General features: G+C 41.5%; 1 protein-coding gene across 1 annotated transcript in view; it reads left to right on the forward strand.

The window, feature by feature from the left end:
• LOC139653536 (rab GTPase-activating protein 1) overlaps positions 1–20,699 on the forward strand; it is a gene marked incomplete at its 3' end in the record, with an annotated part of 35,770 nt that extends 15,071 nt beyond the window's left edge. The window contains exons 2-11 of the mRNA XM_071530403.1: positions 1,972–2,207; positions 5,053–5,082; positions 6,482–6,737; positions 7,258–7,471; positions 8,374–8,548; positions 14,189–14,349; positions 16,472–16,582; positions 19,605–19,671; positions 19,908–20,010; positions 20,515–20,699. Coding sequence (XP_071386504.1) covers positions 2,055–2,207; positions 5,053–5,082; positions 6,482–6,737; positions 7,258–7,471; positions 8,374–8,548; positions 14,189–14,349; positions 16,472–16,582; positions 19,605–19,671; positions 19,908–20,010; positions 20,515–20,699 — 1,455 coding nt within the window. The remainder of the gene's footprint in view (positions 1–1,971; positions 2,208–5,052; positions 5,083–6,481; positions 6,738–7,257; positions 7,472–8,373; positions 8,549–14,188; positions 14,350–16,471; positions 16,583–19,604; positions 19,672–19,907; positions 20,011–20,514) is intronic.
• Between the last annotated feature and the right edge of the window lie 264 nt (positions 20,700–20,963).

The following is a 20,963-nucleotide window of genomic DNA, read 5'->3' on the forward strand; positions in this document are numbered from 1 at the left end:
ACTCTTGAGTTGTTGTTTTTTTGTGTTAGCCTAATAATAGCATTCACATCTGCACAGTACATTGTAAAGCCCTCCTGTCCCACACTGATAGCTACTTAAATTGAATTTCAGTTTGGGTCAGTATATATGCATGGTACATCATAAACTACTTTGAATTTTGCACTCTAGACCTTGTTCCTTTTGCTTTTCCATTGTTGGACCTGCTTTGAAAGGGAAGAAGGGGGGTTGAATAGAGAGGAATGGAACAACAACAACGGAGAGCCGGAGAAAAAGGGAGGAGGGAAAAGATGAAGGGGATGTAAGAGAGGAGATGGGGTGAGAGGAAGTAAGGGGTGAGGAAGAATGAAAGGTAGGTGGGGGAGAGATGAGTAGGGCCTGAAGGAGAAGAGAGGTAGTAAAAGGGAGTAAGGGAGAGGGATGAGAGTGAAAGGGAGGAGTGGAGAGGGGTGAGCAGGAGGGGAGACAGCCAGAAATAGCTTGTTATGGTCTCTTGTTGAACCTCTGCCAGAACCTTCTGTTGCGCCTCTCTTCCTGTGTTACACAGAAAGGCACCTCCCTTATCCAGTAGTTACTTCATGACCAAACTGTAAAGCTGAAATTTAACCTAATGTTAATCTAAAAATCTGGCTGTAAAACCTAACTCTTACCTTAACCCTAACATTTAACATTTTTTTGTTTTTTTGACTTCTCTCACCTCACTTAAAGCATCTTTCTGTGTTTGCTCTCCCCACCTATCTTTCCATTCTCTGATCCCTGCCTCAGTCTCAATTCTGTCTCCTCCTAGCCAAGAGAAAAGAAACCTTTTAGCAACACCAACAAGCGTACATACACAAATACACTTGGAGAAAGAGAGAATGCACCTTTTAACCACCCATCTACAAGACTGTGACTGTCAGAATTTAGGCTTAATTGTGCCTCAGCCATTAAGTAGTTGATCGTACATGACATATGACAACCTCCAAATATCCATAGTCAGTGCTGGATTGTTGCAAGTTAGGATATGGTGTCTGATTTTTCAAGTTGAGGATATTTGTTTAGGTCTGTTTTGCATACTCTTCTTGAAGAATGATTTTATATTGAATGGCCCATCATGTGAACTTGTCTTGTGCCTAAGGTCAAATGTAATAGACTATTAGTTGATTTCTCCTTTGAATATTGTCATAAAATAGTTGTATGTTATTCAGGATGGATGGATTGGCGGAAGGAGGTAGAGAGAGACAGAGGGAGGGATACGCAGTGTTTCCCACAGGAGCTTAGGTTTGTGGTTGTGGCGGCAGGCCAGGACAGCAGTCATGCATTGAAGAGTGCTTGCAATGCAATAAGCACTTTTAATACATTATTTTTCTGTTAAGGGGATATATTTGTGGTGTATGTGTCTGATATTGTGGTGGGAGACCACAAATGAATCGATGTATGGAGGAAATTCTGAGATGGGATGGATGGATGGTTGGTTTCTTCCCCAATTCCTCACATTCATATGTTAATTTTTTTAAATGACACTTGCATCACCATGGCTTTACATTGCTTCAGGCTATTTTGCAAATAAACTCTCTTCTACATTGCTGACTCAACAGAATCAAAATTGCTTTAAAAGTCCCAGAGATCCTCTTTTTTTCTGATCTTTCCTGTGTCTTTGCTCTCTTTCATTTTAGGCTACTCTCTTGTCTGAGCAATCACTTTCATCTGACCTAAGGTTTTCCCTTTTGTTCCCCTTTCGTTTTTTTCTCCTGACCCCTCTCTCTTTGGGTTGTCAGGAAACACAGTTCCCTTCAGGTGCACAATAGACCTCTTAAACTGAATAATAAATGGGTTCACCAATTTTTTTTGATAATTTGCAAGACAAGGAGACACCTAAAACGGTGTATCCAAGTAGCCAAGTTTCCAGTTGCCTCAACAAATGCTTTTCATGAGTTTCATCACATCATGACTGTTTTCTCCTTTTTCCTTTCTTATTTATTTTTCTTTCTCTAGGTGATTTTGCTCATCATCCCCCACCACTTCCTCCTCCTGTCTTCCATTCATGAGCAGCGTGGCTGAGTTTAGCAGCGGCAGCCATGGATGACAAGGGCTCGGTGGGGAAGATTAGCGTGTCTTCGGACTCTGTGTCCACTCTCAACAGTGAGGACTTTGTCCTTGTGTCCCGGCTGGGGGACGAGACGCCCTCCTCTACTAATAATGGTAGTGATGACGAAAAGACAGGATTGAAGGTAAGGATGGTTAGGCGTATGGACGGATGGAAGTACGAAGGACAGAAGGAAGATTTCACAAGTCAAGTCAGAGTGGACGTGCTGAATGAAAATCACTGGTCTGTTCCCCTTGCCTTGACATTTACAATGATAATGACCTCTTGGGCAAGATTTAATTAAGATTAACCCTATTCTGAGATTATAGATTTTACAATAGTATTGAGTATGCTCAATATAGACAATGGTCCTCATTTATCAATACGTTTGTGTGTATATTTCCGCATAAAGTAATATGAACTAAAAACTTGCGCTACATTCATCAAACATTCAGAAGCATCTGTTCTCAGTCATATTCATGTATGTATGTTGATAAATCCCAATAACTTATAAATAGGAGGCGTGTTTATGGGACCTTAATTATTGTGAATAAGCATAAAGAAAATGCCATATAAGATAAAGGAGAGCACCTTCCCTAATCTTCCGGACCCAAATGGCATCAAAGAAAGTGAAAAAAAAGAACTTGATGTAATTCAGCAGCAGGAGCTTTATGCCTCTCAAAAAGATGACATATGGATGGAGGTCACAGAGCAGGTGAACGCCATTATATATCCACACAGTCCCGTGCAAGAGGTTTAAAGAAAGTGGCTTGAATTAAAACTGTTGTCTACTAAGTGCATCATTGGGAATGTGTTGGTCTCTGGCATTGTCCCAGTTGGGGACAGTGACATCATGCCCAGCACTGAAACTTTTCACCGGCTGACGGGCTCAGGGGAACAGTGTGGGTTGACTGATAATATAATACTTCCATGGGGTTGGTCAATATGAAAATGTCTCCACTCCTGCTTCTCTCTTCTCGATGAGTCCAGATTGGCTTTGCAGCGTTTTAGCACTTTAAATCTCTAATTCTAGTAATTCTAATTTTTTAAATATTGCTTTCTTTCTACCTTTATGTTGTGTAATAATTTGAGAAAAAGTAGGCATACATTCAAAGCAGGCAATTTACCCTTCAGTTTCATTATTAGAGTTTACGTGTGAACAATTTAGATGTATGAAAACTTTGATAAATCCTGATTTTCGTATGAAAACATGGATACGAAGGATTCACAAAGAAATCCGTTTGGAAATCGCTTGATAAATGAGGCCCATTGATTGTAATCTCATCCCGATAACATAAAGATATACAGAAAACTGTAAAGCTGTAAATTATTCTCAGAATAACAGTAGGATAACAGCTCAGATTTCATAAAATTCTAGGCTAACGGGTAACATATCCGCACTCCTGTTTTAGAATACTTAGAACCTATCATAGACCTTATTTCAGTATCCAGGGCATGATTTACCAAACGCATCTTGGTATTCACTTCATATTCACTTTGTCCAAGGATTCTTTCAGACACCCAGATCACATGTCCAGGCCGTACATATTCCATTTTCAACTGGTTGTGTGTTAATCACTCACTTGTCCAAAGCTCTCCATCTTTTTAAACATGCACCGATTTTAGATCACTCACTCACTTATTATTCTCACTCTCTAATAAGGCTAACCATTTCATGTTTTGCCTTTTCCACATTCTCACTCTACCCACCCTCTTCTCACAGTTAGTCTTAGATCTGTATTTGTCCTCTTTCATTTGTTGCTTGTAGAAAGGAAGCCCTCAAATCTTCGTTGGGAAGTGCACATCGCCATAAATTGAGAGCACATTGTCACAGGGTTTGTGCTGAACTGGCTGTTCATATGTCACAAACAAGGGTACTTCCACTGTATATTGTGTTTTGTTTTTAAATTAGTGCAGGGTAGTGGACAAATAAAGACCTCATCGAAGTCAGCAATATATTTACGGTTGTCATTTGGCGACAGCTATTCAGCAAAGAAAAGTTGCGTGCAACTTAACTTTGAGGCAACATCTCGCATTAGTTGTCAATTAAGTGCTACTGTTACTATACAGTATGTCCTATCAACCTGTCATGCTTCAGCTAGCAATTATTTAGCAGATATTGGTTGACAAATGTTGCAGCGATGTGGTTGCGAGTGCTTTGAACTCAGGAAAAGAATGGTGTTTTGGGACTAGGGTGTGTCTCTCTGCAAAGAGAGTGAAGATGTTTCTGAGGGAAGAAATGTAGCTACTCGCCACCATCCTGTGTGTGTCCCTAATGGGTTCAGGTTACCTCCTCTCCTCTCCTCTCCTCTCCTCTCCTCTCCTCTCCTCTCCTCTCCTCTCCTCTCCTCCTCTCCTCTCCTCTCCTCTCCTCGCTCATCTCACCTCTCTTAGGTCACATTTTGTCCATGCCTCTTCCAGTTTACCAGTTAAAATGTTATCACATTTCCTTTTATTGGGTTTACTTAAGCAGTTGGCTCACATGTTCATACAGTGTCCATTAGTGCACATCATTACTGTACTTTGTGAATTCTGGGAATGAATTGTTGACTCGATGTTGTAAAGCTACCAGAAGATGGCACCAGCAGAGCAGGGAAGTGGCATGTTCAATTCACAGCAAACTGTCACACTCTTCTATTGTTTATTTTACATGCTTGGAGATAAGAGCATGTGATTTCACACATTACATAAATGGATAATCTGTTCATGGATCACAATGATTTTGATGGAAATCAGATTTGAGATGCTAGTGCTGTGTCGTTTTGTGGCCAGTGACTCGTTGCCATTTGAGGTAAGAAAGAAGTTATCCCACACACATCCAGTGTTGTCAATACCTTGTGGTGAAGTCACCCCATTCACTGACACCTGGCCATCCAGATATCATGTTTTGGTTTTCGTCTACACACTATTATGCACATTTCCTTCCCCACCAGTCAGCCCATCCAGTCAGAGACGAGTCAGTGTGTCTAAACTTGTTGTTTGTTATGCAGGTGATTTCTGAGGAAGGGGTCAGCTTTAAGGTCAGTTTCTTCTCTCGCTCTCTTTCTTTTTCTCCTCCTGACTCTCTCTCTCTCTCTCTCTCTCTCTCTCTCTCTCTCTCTCTCTCTCTATAGCTTGTGTTTTTCTATTTTTCTCTAATTCTGTGATGTGATTCCGTGGTGATTCTGTCTGTGCTTTGTGCTCTCTGTATTTTGACTGGCTGTTGATTGATGGCCTGATATAGTAGACACTCGCATATAGGACTGTAGTTCTACCTGACAACTGCCCAGGCTTTTAGCAAGACCTGAAACTGACAAGGCCTATCCGAAGCTGTATAATGAAGTGGTTATGTCAGATATATATGGACTTAATGGCTCTCAGTAGAGAATTGATTGTTGCCTTACAACAAAAACAGTTTCTTAAAAGCAGAGGCAATGTGACTTCATTTATATAAGAATCTTTTCTCATTATATGGCACTGGGAATTTCGACAGTGTAGTTGTAGTATCCATCCTGCTATATGCTATATATATTGTAGGACTATGGCTGCATTGCACAAATGGTAAAACATATGTGGCACAGATATTATCTATGGCAGTCTATACATGCAGAGCCCACTTTGAATATTGAACCTGATTACTCAGCAAGGAAACAAAATGCGTAGGCCACAAAGGACGAAAAATCTGATTCTCTTTTCTTGTCAGCCTATCCTGCCTATTGCTCAACAGTGCCCTCTGCAGGTTACTTCTGCTGTCCCTCAGTATTTTCTGCCGCCACGGCAGGCAGGTGAAATAGGGCCTTGCCTCCTTTTTTATGGCTTGATGGTTTGTCTACCCTTTAGCTTGCTCTTTGTTTGCTATAGGTAGCTGTGAAACAAGCTTAGGCTCAGTTAGAGTTGACACAGCAGTACTGATCTCTTGCTGTACAAATGAACTGATCTAGGAGTTTCACAACCGAAATTGACATACCTACTAATCACTAATATTGGATTAAATGTAATAAACATATCTCACACCAACATAAAATGTTGGCTAAATCATTTGAAAGGTGCCTTCCTTCCTTGAACACACTGGAAATGAATCTCAAGATCACTGTTAAATGGGCAGCACAGAGCCGCCGCTCAGTGAACTCTGTGCACACTCCCACAACATGAAAGAGGAAATTCCAACACACTTGATGTAGGCCCAAGGATTAGCCTGTTAGTTGCTAATTTTGACTTGTTTTGTTGAGTAACTGTTGTAGGCCAGGTCAGTACAATGATCTCTAAAACAGGCATATCTGTGTGTGCTTTTAATTATGTGTATATGAGTCTAAATGTGTGGATTTTTATGCTTCATTTTGTCCCTACTCCTCGGTGTGTTTGTGCATGTCTGTTTCTACGTGTGTGTGTGTGTGCGTGTGTGTGTTCCTGTTTCTACACCTGTATGTGTGTGTGTGTCAGATCGTGGGGAACGGAAGTGAGCAGCAGCTACAGAGAGAGTTAGAGGATGTTCTGATGGACCCATCAGTAGCTGACACTGGACTCGCACCAGAAATAGGAATGGACCACCTTGGTGGGGGGGACCATGGCCTTCCCACTACAGCGTCACCTGTACCACCAGGCACAGACCCTCTCAGCACACCCCCGCCCAAGGTGGAGATGGTGCTTCCAGTTCAGACGGCTCAGGAGAGTGAGCTGAATGAGCGGTCGTACCGAGGTGAGCTGTGACGGGACTTTTCTCATTTTCTTTTCTAGCTTCTGTCAAAGCACATGCCGTACACTGGCTCAATATTCACAGTGTTATAGTTTTGTTTTTAAGGCACTAAGAGCAAGGGCATTGTAGCTCCAAGGTGTTAAAGTCACATCATACGTTCCCCCCTTCCCTCTCTTTTTTCCTCCCTTGTAGCAAATGTTGTCTTGACATTTTCTTCTCATTTACCTTGTGCCCTCTATTCAAATATGAATATCAATTTTGTATTTTGTATAGTTGTATTGTTGTAGAAGTTTTAGTGATTCATTGATATACACCTCTACCCACCTGCCCCCTCCCCCTAATTCATTCTTCCTTGAAGAAGGCAAGTCATCTCATCTCAGACAACTACAATGTTGTTGATGTACAACAATAATAATCTGAATCTTCAAAAAAATAATAGAATCCTTTTCCTTTCCTTTCCTTTCCTTTCCTTTCCTTTCCTCTCCTCTCCTCTCCTCTCCTCTCCTCTAATTCCACTTTGCAGCAGACGAGTCGTCCTCAGAAGGCAGCCCCGGGACTCCCATCCCAGATGAGGACAGTGTAGTGTTCAGCCAGCTGACATATCTGGGCTGTGCTTCGGTCAACGCCCCCCGCAGTGAGGTGGAGGCCCTCCGCATGATGAGTATCCTCAGAGGGCAGTGCCAACTCCCCCTGGACGTCACGCTGTCGGTGCCAGGCGTGTCTGAAGGCACTGTCAGGTAAGGGGAACGTATAGATTATCAGTGCCAGCTTGATGTGGACATTACACTGTATAATATGTTGTCAAGGGCACTTGGAGTAGAATTTTTTTACAGATGTGGCGGCTAGGAATAATTTTGGATATGAGGCCCAGGTTTGGTCCGGGGCCCGCATGCCAGTAGGAGTTGCAGTTTAAAGGATTTTATTTGGAAATTGATGAATGATGCAAAGTGTGGATGCACTTCCATAGAGTCTGCTGTAGTTTGTCCTCTTTGTTGCAATGCTGCTAGAGAATTGGACTGAACACACACTCTAACCATGTCATGTCATGTCACAACCTCTCAGTCAGTGGCATAAACAGTGTACAGTTGTGTAATTTGTGTACAATTTTAGAGTAACTGGTATTGTGAATAACACAACAATAAAACGGTGTGGTATGAGCACTTCATATTTTTTATTCATTTCCATAAATTCAGTTACAGACTTCGTATTTTTGGGGGTACTACAGATGTAATGTATATAAGAAAGGAACCAATAAGGGAATCATTAAGGAATCAGTTTGTTAAAAAGGAATTGTTCTGGAATCGACATTGTTAAAGTTTTATCAATTCCCAACCCTAATGATATATAGAGAGCTGTGCGGAGCCATAAGGCCAGAAGATGATTTTTCATCATATTTATATTTTTATAGCTATGGAGGGCCACAGTAGGTAAACGAAAGTTAAAGACACCCTGATCAATACTATAATGTATGCATAGACACCGACAGATGCAAACACATACGCTTGTACACAGGCAGGCATATGCACACATTACACACACATGAGAGACACGCACACTACACACATGCAGACCTCACTCTGCGGTAATGGCTTTTCAGATTGCAAACAACAACCTTTTATCCTGATCTCAACTCTTACAGGTTGCTGGACCCCCACACCAGTACGGAGATCGCCAACTACCCCATCTATAAGATACTGTTCTGTGTGCGCGGCCATGATGGCACACCAGAGAGCGACTGCTTTGCCTTCACTGAGAGCCACTACAATGCTGAGATCTTCAGAATCCATGTTTTCCGCTGCCAAATCCAAGAGGCGGTGAGGATTCGCTGATTGATTGACTGTACACTTTAACTCCATATATGCAGCACTCTCCTCCACACTGCTGACAGTCATCACAAAGACCTACACATAAACAGGAATGCATTTGCTGATTTTTACTGACAGATAAAATAGAGGATAGATTTATCTTTTCTCTGTTTCTTCCTGTTGTTTTGCTTTCACATTAAGGCGTATTGTAATACACACACAAGCTCACACACACACATGTGCACAAACCAGTTGCCAGCAGTGTTGCTGCTATTCACATAGTGAACAACAGGGGGAGCAAGAACTGCTCTCACAGATCTCTGCTCTGGCTACACTGTTTCGCTTGACACTTTATTCCTCTCTCTTGCTTTCCCACTTTTTCTATCTCATTCTCTGTGGGTCACATGTCTTGCCTCCACTCACATTAAAATACACAAACACAGACACACACACACACACACACACACACACACACACACACACACACACACACACACACACACATACACACACTTGGTGCCCTCAGTACCCTGGTTGACCTTCTCTTGAATAGTTGAGCTCTCTGTAGCCTGTCCCTCAGGGTGTTATGTCAGTGTGGGTGCTGCCTCAATGGACCTTAAGGATTTATGTCCAGCTCTGCAGGCTGCTCTCCCATGCACACGCTTGCACACAGACAGGCGCGCGCTCGCACAATCACCCAAACCAGCTTCCAAGGGAAACAAAGTGTCATTGCTCATATAGTCCCATCAGTAGACATATAAAGGAAGAGGAGAGGGAAGCCACTCATGAATCTGGGTTAAAGTACTGCTTCAGTGTTCAGTGACCTAATTTCCCCTTCATGGAAGCACTCTCCTTCAGTGTCACTAAGAGCCCCCAGACAGACACTACTTTATCAGTCCCACATCATCTCACTATCCAGTTTCCCACCTTCCAGACTCCCATCCTCTACACACAGATGCTCACACTAACACACACACACACACACACACACACACACATATGCACGCACAAACCCCCACCTATAGTATTTCACCTGTTTACCTAACAACCGGACATCTCCCTCCTGCTCCCACTGCCCTCCTTTTTTTTTCTTCATCCTCTTCCCCACAGTCTTCCCGCTCCCGGTTTCTTTCAGCTGTCATCTTCCCTCACCGGCCCCCTCTCCTCACAAACCGCGAGCAGCCGACCAAACTCCAGCACTTCCAACTTTTCTTTTTTTTTGTCCGCTTCTTATTCTGACCATCAGCCCGTAGTGAGTCAGCCCCGTTGCTCGCTTTCTTCTCCTGGAAAAAGTCATGCTAGTCACACGCCTCACATCAGCCCTCAAACCCACTGTAAACAACCTCCTCAGCCTTCCTAAACCACCACCTTCAGCCTCCCGCTAGCTCGGATAGCAAGGTGTTTTTCCTCATTTATCAGGAATTCTCGGATTGTAAATTCTCAAATTCTTGGGGCACAATAGCCATACCTAAAAGATACAGACTTATTGACAGACCAAATTCTTATATTTTCTGCTTTTTCACAATTCTCTGATCACGTACCCACACCCACTGTATTCACACACTGTACTGAGGTAGCGTTGTGGTGGCTCCTTGCAGTATCAGGCCATCAGAGCCCCTCGGCTGTGTTCTCTGCCCCAAGCAAACAAGCTAATCCTAAAATCAAATCGTGAAGAGCATGTGAAGCATTCTTTACCTATAAATGGAAAAGTATGACACAGTCTCTGGAGAAATAAGGCATTTTAGAATATATAAATCATTAGCTATCTTTAGGACTTCTGACTTCTGACAAAATAGCAGCATTGTTGAGGATGTTTCTGTTTTTTGGAGATTTTTAGTAATAGATAACATTTTTTTTCCTAAACGGATTTTGGGATTTTGGAAAGGAACTCTCCATGCATAAAGCAAACCACCTCCTCAGTCCTACTCTGCCATCCTGTGCCAGACCTCCCAGTCAGGCCCCCAAGGCTAGTAGCTAACAATTCCCAGTCTCCTGGTGTTGATGGTGATGCAGAACCCTGCTGAGTCATATGTCCAACACCTCCCTTTTCTCCCATGAACTTGCTGCCCCTGTCCAGAGATGTATATCTAGGGCTGTGCGATTCAAATCAGTAAGGCTCCAGTGGACTGGTTTCACTTAAGCCATTTGGGATCTTAATCTGAATAAAATGAAATGTTTACAAGGAGGAGCACAAACTGGGCACTGACAGATGGCTGTAGATCTAGATTGTAAATCAGGTAGAAGCTAAGGATACTTCCGATGCCTCATATTAAAATGTACAACGGTAGTGTTGCCAAGTAAGAAATTGTTGCCTCACCACAAAGTAAAAACAAGCAACTGGATGCTTGAAAAGTCTTTAATGCTACAGTTTTTCCTCAAATCCAGAGAGAGACACATGTAATTTAGTTTTATAGGAAATACTAGAGTGAAAACTGTAACACGTAAACATTTTCTTCAAGTTTTTTTATTTTTAATATTCTCCTGCATTTGCATCAATGGACAAAAAAAATGTCCAGTTCCAGGTTAGAGGCTGTGTTCATAACTCCAGTGGCCAAGACAAAAGGGTAAAATCAGATCAGTGATCAGCTGTCCCAGGCCCAATATAACTCCTTTCCACTAAATAAAAAAAGAACAAAAAGGCCATGTGGAGCCATGCAAAACTGATCAGCTTTGGCACAAGCATTGATTGGAAAAGTGCAGAACAAGAATACCATTGTTCAAACCTTTCCATGTTTCAACTCTCATAATTTCATAGATACAAGACTGGGCCCCCATCTAGCTCCGCTCATCCTCCGTCTCCTACATCCAGCCCCCCATTGTTCCTCAACAAATAAACCCCTCCGCGATTCCCTAACATCCTCCCACTCCACCAGAAAGAAAACAAAGCCATTGTGTAGGAGAGGTTAGAAGCTGCTTTATACTTTGGCCTTAAAACAAAGCGAGAGAAAATTGTCATTTATTGATAACAGCAGTTTCTCCACACCATCTTCCAGTCACTAACCCCCAAGCTCTGCTGCGCGCTGGGGTTACAGATGATCCAGAACCACTGCGGTGTCGACCTCTGTTAGGGACAAGCTTTTGTTTGCGTGTTTGTTTTGGTGTGTGTATACAGTCATGAAAAATGAAAGAAAGATATTGTGTAGCCAAGCTCACAAGTCTGAGGTCTTGTGAGTGGGAAATCAAATCAAAAGAAGAGTACAATAAGTGAACGGTAATAAGTAAAATAATCGGTAACAACCGGTTTTCCTGTCTGTACCCCCCACCCTCCCATCTCTGCTCGGCACTGGGGCTGGAGACGCAGCAGCACCCTGCGGTCTCTGGTGGGGGTGAGTTTCTGTTTTCCGTTTAATGTTGATAGGGACAATAACTCCACACTCAGATTTATAGGCAATGATAAGTCAGTATGTTGACTTAATTCAAACGCCTTGTTTTCAAGCCAAAAAAGCAAATGACCAAGCATTATTATTAGACCAGTGTTTTGCATTGTAATATATTATCTCTTCACTGGACATTTCTGTTGGATCTCTGCTCCTAATTAGCTAGCTTATTTGTCCCTGTTGTGAAAATGTGACTTTATTGTATGTGTGAATTATAGGATAGGATGAGGGTGGAGGCTGTGCCAGAGACTTGTGTAGAAGAAGAAGATCAATTCTATCAGTTTCCGCCATTATTACTGGGAGGAGCACTGGGCTCCGTGTGTTGTTAGTTCATTTGCCATGCACACTGCTTAGGGGAATTACGGTATGCTCTCTTTAGGACACACAGAGCAGTAAGAGTCCTAGATAAGTAAATCCAGTGTGCGCTTGTGCACCAGACAGTACGGTAGAAGTCAACAAGCATCAACCAACTGGAGGCTGGTGTGCTGTACATCCACATACCAGAAAGTAGCTTAGTGGTTTTTTAACTGTAGTGGGTCAGTCTGTGCATCAATTAAATATTTTGTTCAGCGATTCTCTTAGTTACAACACTCTACTTCCACAGCACTTTGGTGTTAATAGGTGGAGTTTTTAAATTCAACATAGTTTCACTCACTACAATAGTGCATACACCCCTGGACACCTAAAAAGCACAAGCGCACTTGTTCTGTATAAGACAAAGTTTTGCCCCTCTGGGCTTCATCAGTGTCATAAATTCAAATCCAGCATTTACTGGCAGTTGTGCAATGTAGAGGAGGTGCTGCTTTTTGTTTTCCCAAATTTTATTTTTTTTTGTGGGTGGAGTGTGATAGTGAACTGATCACACATGTAATTGCCAAGTCTTTCAAAATCTACCAAATGCATCTGTTTTGTTTGTCTCTGTATTTCTTGTGTTGATGTGGAGATATAAGTAAATGACATGTCTGTGTGTGTGTGTCTGAGCAATTGAGTTATAGTTTATGTGGTTGTGTCTAGATATTTGTGTGTCTGTACATGTGGAAGTGTGTGTACAGTATGTCTTACTGCTGTGGATCTGTATGAGATTATTAACTGATACTACTGTAGGTATTATGTAATTAGAGGTCCTAGTCATATGAGTGCTGATGCTTGTGCCAGAGAAGTCTTATGTGTCTTATGTCATTAGATTAATAACTCTAGATCAAACGATCTCTTGTCTGTGAAAACGCACAAGACACTCATACGTGGTCACAAGCATATTGAGGCAGTGAGTTAAAATTAGCTTTTGTTTGCTTCATGTAAAACCACATTGGAACACTCACAGTGGAAAAAAGGAAAGAAAAACAAACACTTTAACAAACTTTAGCCAACTTCAGTTCATGGCCCTAATACTACCTATTGACTGTGTGTGTAATATAAGAACAAAGTGTTAACAAAGTGTTAACAGTGTCAGATATTTCAGCTAGGTGGCAACAGTGATAACATCATTTAACGCCTGTTTTATATTAGATCGTATGATCTATAGTACTAGACACTCAAATGTTTAGTATGAGAACAGGTGTGTGAATGCAGTACTTTTCGCCAGGTGACGTTGTCAGCCATTAGCTTCTCAGCTAGTTTATCTCACATCTGTTATCTATCTATGAGGGGATTAACTAACACAAAAGAGTAAACCACAGCTCATATGATAAAGTCAAGTTAATCACACTGTATCATGTCTCCCCTAGGCTCTTTAGTGTGTGTGTGTGTGTGTGTGTGTGTGTGTGAGAGAGAGAGAGACAGAGAGAGAGGTTGTAAGTACACTTCATTACAACAGTTTTACAAATTTATGTCTCACTTGTGTATTAAAGTGTGTTTGGGTATGGAATTTTAGTGCATTATTGTACAGCTTTGTGTACTTATTTATGTGTGTATGTACGTATATTCTCTGTACAGTCTTGTGTGTTTATAGTGGATTTCTAGTGTGTGTGTGTTTCTGTGTGTGTGTCTGTGTGTCTGGATGCATCTGCGTGTACACACACATGCATGGTTACTAAACAGTATGTTACTATATGGCTTTGTATGTCATGTCTTACCCCAAAACATGGCAATTTTGAATCCTTGAATTTCACCAAACACAATGTTGACATTAATTGAAAAGTCTTTGAATTTGATGTCCAAGTGAGTGTGGGAACCGTGTAAATTGTATGTGTCTGTTATCATCCCACCTCTTTTTAGTGGCTTCCTGTATGTTTTTGTATATTAACATGTGTATGTGTGTGTACTGTATCTGCAGGTGAGTAGGATACTGTACAGCTTTGCCACAGCGTTCCGGCGGTCGGCTAAGAAGGCAGTGCTGTCGTCCCAGCAGGCCGCTCCCCTCACCCCTGACAGCGACTTGTTCACCTTCACCGTCAGCCTGGAGATCAAGGAGGATGACGGCAAGGGTACCTTCAGGTGAGACACACACACACACACACACACACACACACATTTACCTGTAACTCGATGTGTAGAGCATGGCATTAACACGCTGGGTTCCGACGCAGTTGTTGTACCAGGTGAGCATGACCCAGTTATAAAACCCATGAACCATTATAGATTTGAGAATATATGATTTTTTATTTTTTTTTCGTGGTAGCCATCCTCAATCATCCAAGTGTATGTATGCGTTGCATTTATGAACAGAACAGTATTGGACCGCTCTCTCAAAATCCACATTAACTGAATTAACTGCCTCTCTGACCTTCCCTCGTGCTCTTAGATCTTTTAGTGTCCCACACCGTGAAAATGAACATGACAGTCAGTGAAACAAGGCAATGATGAAAATAACACCAAAGAGAAAAGACTTGAGGCACCCTTTTTTGTCTTGGAGCTGTAGACACAAGCTTACTTTAATTTATAATTTTTTTTATAATCCTTCCCCTCCCAGATCCACATAGAGATTTATTCCTCATCACAAACACACACACACGCATGCACACACACTTGTGCACTCACACACACCTGGCCCATTCTTGTCCCTCATCCTCCTTTTACAGGACAGTTATTGGCTCAGTTCAATGTTTTAATGTGCAAAGCCCTTTCAATGTCTCACAGTACATTCATATTTTTGACCTCCGTTTAACCAAGCATGTTAAGTAAGAATACGCTCTGATTTAATGCGGTGGCCTGGCTCGGGAGAGTTATTGCAGGGAGAATGAGACATTCATGAGAGCATTCAGACTTCTGTCATAGGCCCTGTCCTTGTCTTCCTTACTCTTATTCAGCTTCCACAGACTGTGAATTTCTTGGGTTTTCTCTCCAAAAACATTAATATTCCCACAGACACTCAATGCTGAATCTACACTGAGACAAGATAACACAAAGGAAATCAGTGGGTTTTGAGGTTCAGTCAAGGAGCTGTTGACACCTTCGACCCCTCTTCCCCAACTTCTTTCTCTATTTTGATTTTCCCATTTACTCAGTCACTTCCGTGAGTCCACAGACAGCCCCAAATACCCAGCTTATTTGGAAAACAAAAAATGTTTTTGCCTGTGATTATTTTTAGCCAGCACATATTTCCTCCTCATTAGTGCTTGGTTTATTATTTTTAGTTTGCTTGACTTCCAAGCGTGCAGCTTTCACACGCAAGTACTAATACACTGTTATCTGTGCATAAGCAATTTTCCCCTTGTTAAAGCAGCCGATGAGATATGGAACAGATGCACTATAGAAATAAAGATACAATATCCATGAAATATGAAATATTTTTGAATCCTTCTTCTTCCCCTAATAGGGTGTAAACAAGCCTGTTTATCTATAGTCGATACACAGAACATTATAAGACCATGAGTCAGGCTGATATTCCAGTTGACCAGGCTCTATCTGGCACAAATGTTTGCAGTAGATTTCAAAATGGTTAATGGAATTTTTCTTTTTTTTTTTTTTTACTCAGGAATCTCTTAACTGAAATCTGTTTTCAGTGTTTCCTCAGGAATTTGTATCACTGAGGGTTTAGAGAATGTTGATTACTGTTCCTGTCTCGAAGCTGGTCCTCTTTCCTGCTCTTTTGCATGCTTATACTGTGATAAAGGGGCCCGTTGTAAACATGGGCCATACTCTTAATTTTTGTCAGTCAATCAGACCGACTGACTGGGGGCGAATTCCTTTGGTGTAGCAGAGGGAACACTAGTTACTGTGTTGTGTGTAGTTGTGTTTGCTAGTTTGTGAGCACAATAAGAAGAAACTGCTATATTTATTGATATCCTTCCCAGTAAGACATAATAAATACAATCATGGGTCTGCTCAGCTTGTGGTCCGCCATTACCCACAACTTCCTGAATGTCATTTCAATTTCATGGCTGATTTTCAATGTAAATGTTTCAAATAGTAAAGCTTTCTTACAGTATAATGTGGTCACTGACTGTTACACTGACCACTGTATCTGCTACACAATTTAGCTAGGGCTAATGTGCTTATATATAATCTTTCCAGACTTATCCTTAGTGCTAAGTTCATCTTTGTTTTTTTCCATCAGTGATCTTTTTGCTGACAAGCATTTGGGAAATATTATTTATTTTTCTTTTCACATATTCAGTGCTGTGGCGAAAGACAAAGACAAGCAGAGCTTCAAGCTGCGCGCAGGAATGGACAAGAAAATTGTCATTTATGTCCAGCAGACCTCCAATAAGGAACTGGCTATTGAGAGGTAAAATACCACACACACACACACACACACACACACACACACACACACACACACACAGAAACGCATCTTCAGAGTAGCACCGAAAGTCCCAGTTGTACTGTACAGAATGTCTCTAAAAACATTATAGTTTCACTTTGGTGGTCAGATAAAAGTGATATCTGGTCAGCGATTAGCCAACTTTAAGGGTGCCAGGAACCACAGATGAAAACCAACCTGTTTTCTAAATGTTCAGTGGCATACTGTGTCAGATCCTTGTCATGAAGTAGAAAAGGATACTGTTTGGCATGATTGGGCTGTCTGCCTTCTTAATTTATTTCATATTTTATTGCTATGTTTGACATTCCAGTGAAATAGTTCAGGAAAGAGGGCTGCAGTCGCACAGCATGAGCCAGGATGCGGAGATGATGTATTGTTAACATGGGCCTTAGATGACTTGAGCCGTTACGACGCCCTGTGGTCAGCCTACTTTTTAAGATCGACCAGATCTACGGATGAAAGCTGTTTTATATGAATGTTCAGTATCCCTCACTGTCTAAATATCTGTCAAATAAACCTCATAATGTGGTCACACGGAAAAGAGTGTGTTTTTGTTAAAGGGATATTCATCTTTGGTGTAACATTTGTAGATTTTGGCATGGATAAATGAGGATTAATGAGCAGTCGGCCGCCAATACTGGCTGGCCCTGTTACCTGTAGTGATGTCGTGTTTAATTAGTTGATGTGGCAGTTACAGGAAAGATAGACTGGAATATAGGACAGAGATCCTCCATCTGGATACTTGCATAGTCCCGCTAACTTGCTAGAGGTATTTCTACTCTCCCTGTATTCTCTGTAGCATTACAAAGTACCTCAGAGGCGAATAAAAAAGCAAAATAGATGTTTGGTTCACCAGTGATCTAAAATGTGGGGATAACTTTACCCTGCTAGTGTGTTTTTATGCCTCCACGCCGGCGACAGCTGTGGCCGGAGGCATTATGTTTTCGGGTTGTCCGTACGTACGTCCCATTCTCGTGAACGCGATATCTCAGGAATGCCTTGAGGGAATTTCTTCAAATTTGGCACAAACCACTTGGACTCAAGGATGAACTGATTAGATTTTGGTTGTCAAAGACGACAACCAGGACAGGGGGCCTCCTGTTCCTCTGGTAGTCCACCACAAGCTCATTGGTTTTGCTGATATTGAGCTTCAGGTGATTGTCGTTGCACCATGTGACAAAGCTCTCTATCAGTCCTCTGTACTCCTCTGTAAAAATAGTCTCTAAGTGAAGACAGCATGTTTCTCACTGGAAATTATTCACTGGAATCATACATGTCAATATAGTGATGACTTCCATTTCGCCAAAAAATACACTTAATACCTTCTATTAAATTCCTTCAAAGTCTTCACTACATATATTGTATGAGTCTGGACAGACATGGATGTAAACTGCAACTTGACTTGTTGGCGGAGGCATACAACCGCGAGGCGGTTATTTCTAGTTTCCTGTTGTTTTTCCTCTTAGCTCTGCCTCTCCATATCTACAACTCAAACTTAGATGCCTCGTTATGGGTATTACATTGTTTCCTACAGCTTCTGACTAAGCCTTACTGAATGTTCTAGTGTCAAAACCGTAAGTCCATAGACTGGAAGTATCTGCCTCTTGATATTGGATCAGCAACTTCTGTGCTCTTTTTAAAACCCTCATAGAAACTTTGTTTATTTATACATGGGTCTTCAATCAAGTGTTTTTAAATTTTAATTGATTTGTTTTTGTCTTTGTACCTCTGTATGAAAGGAGGTACAAAGTTATAGATATTATTATTATTATTATTATTAGTAGTAGTAGTAGAAGTAGTAGAAGAAGGAGAGTATAGGTTAGTTGTGGTGGTGGTATCTGGAGTCAAGTAGCAAATTCAAATAATTGGTGTTGATATGTTTTTGTGACAGTTTGGGAAATATTGTCAAATAGTGTTTCCCATACACAGTTAAAAAGGTGCCATGAAAACTAGATTTTTTGGGGGGGCATTTTCATCTTAATTACATACTTCAAAGTAGAAATAGATATGAACGATTGGGAGAGAAAGGGGCATGACATATGACAAAAGTCTTCGAATTCGAACCCAGGACGCTGCAGTTACACAGTATGCACCTAAACCACTGAGCCACCAGGACGCCCGAAAAGTAGCCTGTTCTACATAAGAGCTAAGTGGCGTTTGCTGACCCTTGCTGTAAAATAACCCTCATGAACTGACGTAAGGATGAAAAACGAGAGGCTGAAGGAAGCAAGGATCTATTAAAAGGAGACTTTTAATAATTTGTCATACATCTCAGACTGACCGAGTTCATTCCATCCGCTGCAGTTGAGATGTCTCTGCTTAAAACGTCTGACCAGACATTCATAACAAAGGCATTACTCAGCCATAACTGATAAATACACACTGGTGAATATCTTTACATCCGTCTATCTATCTCTGTCAGGGTTTTAAGTGTTCCGGCACAGTCGTGAGATGCTGATTGATGCAAACCTGTCTCTGAGACTGTCAATTTTCTGTGGTTTAATGAAGCTGTTGAAATTTAAACATTCCATCACCTTCTGGTGAACTTCCCTTTCATGGTGGTTTGTTATCGTACGATGGGCCCGGACAAGGTGAGGATTGAGAATGGATTTTCTTGAAGTGCTGTGTTTAATGTTCTCCATGTTCTGGTCTGTGTTAGAGCAGATCAATCCAGGAAGCTATTTGTGGTAAAATATGTATGATGTTCTACAACTGGTTTTACTCTAAAGAGAGATTTATTGTTCTGTCTGTGGTTCCCGCTCTTACTCTCTTTTTTTTTCTTTTTTTTCTCCCTTTCTCTCTTGTGTTCTTATTCATCTCGCTCTTCTCTCTTCCCTCCCTGTGTGTCCATGTATGTGTGTGTATGAGCACACACGTACATGGACGCATGTGCATGTTTGTTTTTGGTTGTGTGTGTTTGTATGCATGCATATGCGTGTGTGTATGTGTGTGTGCGTGTGTGGTTTTGTGTGTGTTTCTTCTCCAGGTGCTTTGGTCTCCTGCTGAGCCCGGGGAAAAATGTGAAGAACAGCGACATGCACCTGCTAGACCTGGTGGGTGACTGTGTGTGTGTGTCTTTTATCTTTTGTATCTCTTGTCTGTACTTTTGCACTTTTTAATCGTAAATCTTTTACCTTTACTGTATTTTTATCACCCTGTAAAGCACTTTGAATTGCCCCAGTGTATGAAATGTGCTATACAAATAAAGCTGCCTTGCCTTGCCTTGTGTCTATGAGGCTGTGCCTGTATATGCGTATGTACTAACTTCCTCTACCTTGTGCTCCTCCAGGAGTCGATGGGGAAGAGCTCCGATGGGAAGTCCTACATTATCACAGGAAGTTGGAACCCCAACACGCCTCAGTTCCAGGCTGTGAATGAGGAGACGCCTAAAGGTAACAGCCAAAAATCTGTCAAAAATTTGAAGAAAATTGAATGATTCTCCTCAATTATTATTTACTCTTTTCATATTTCATTGGATAATTGGATATTTACTCACTCATATATCATGTGTCCGTCCATCTGACAGTCTGTCAATCCATTACATGTTATATCTCAGAAGCTGCTGATTAGATTTTTGAAAAAAAAAATTCTGATTGGACTGACTTTTGATTTTGCATTCTGGCATATTCAAAATTACACACCTTCTTTGTTAGTTTTCCAAGAGCCACACACACACACCTACACACACCTCTAACAGCACCGATCAGATTTTGATAAAACTTTGGGAAATGATGCATCTCACCACTGCATTTTCAAAATGATACTGATTGGCTGAAAAGGGGTGCTACAATTCCAGGTCAAAAAAAGGTGACATATTTGTTTGTTACTGATTGGCAGCGAACGGGACTGCATCATTTCTGATGGATGACATGTTTGCTGTTGCTTTGTTTTCACAGACAAATTCATGTATATGACGACGGCGGTGGACTTGGTGATCACAGAGGTGGAGGAGCCAGTCCGCTTTCTGCTGGAGACCCGGGTCAGAGTGTGCTCCCCAAACGACAGGCTGTTCTGGCCCTTCAGCAAGCGCAGCTACACTGAGACCTTCTATCTTAAACTACGACAGGTACGTCAAGTCATTGTAAAAATCTTTTCATCTGTAATTAAATTAAATAAAAAAATTACTAGGAAGATCACAAAAGGCCTCTGCAATATTGCCCCAAATGGCCGCTGTGATGTGAGAGAAAAATACTCATTTCATAGTAAAGTAGGCCTATATCATGCATATGTGTGTTTAACTACGTGATGTATCCATCTAGTGTAAGAATATTATGTGTGTGTGTTCAACTAACTAAGAGATGCCGTGTGCCAGGCTGTGACCACTAACAGATAAGGCAGAAGGTCA

The sequence above is a fragment of the Centroberyx affinis genome, unplaced genomic scaffold (assembly GCF_046629955.1).
Source record: "Centroberyx affinis isolate AG114_WGS23_722 - 3 ecotype Tasmania unplaced genomic scaffold, CSIRO-AGI_Caff_v1 ptg000131l_1, whole genome shotgun sequence".
In the NCBI taxonomy this organism is placed as follows: domain Eukaryota; kingdom Metazoa; phylum Chordata; class Actinopteri; order Beryciformes; family Berycidae; genus Centroberyx; species Centroberyx affinis.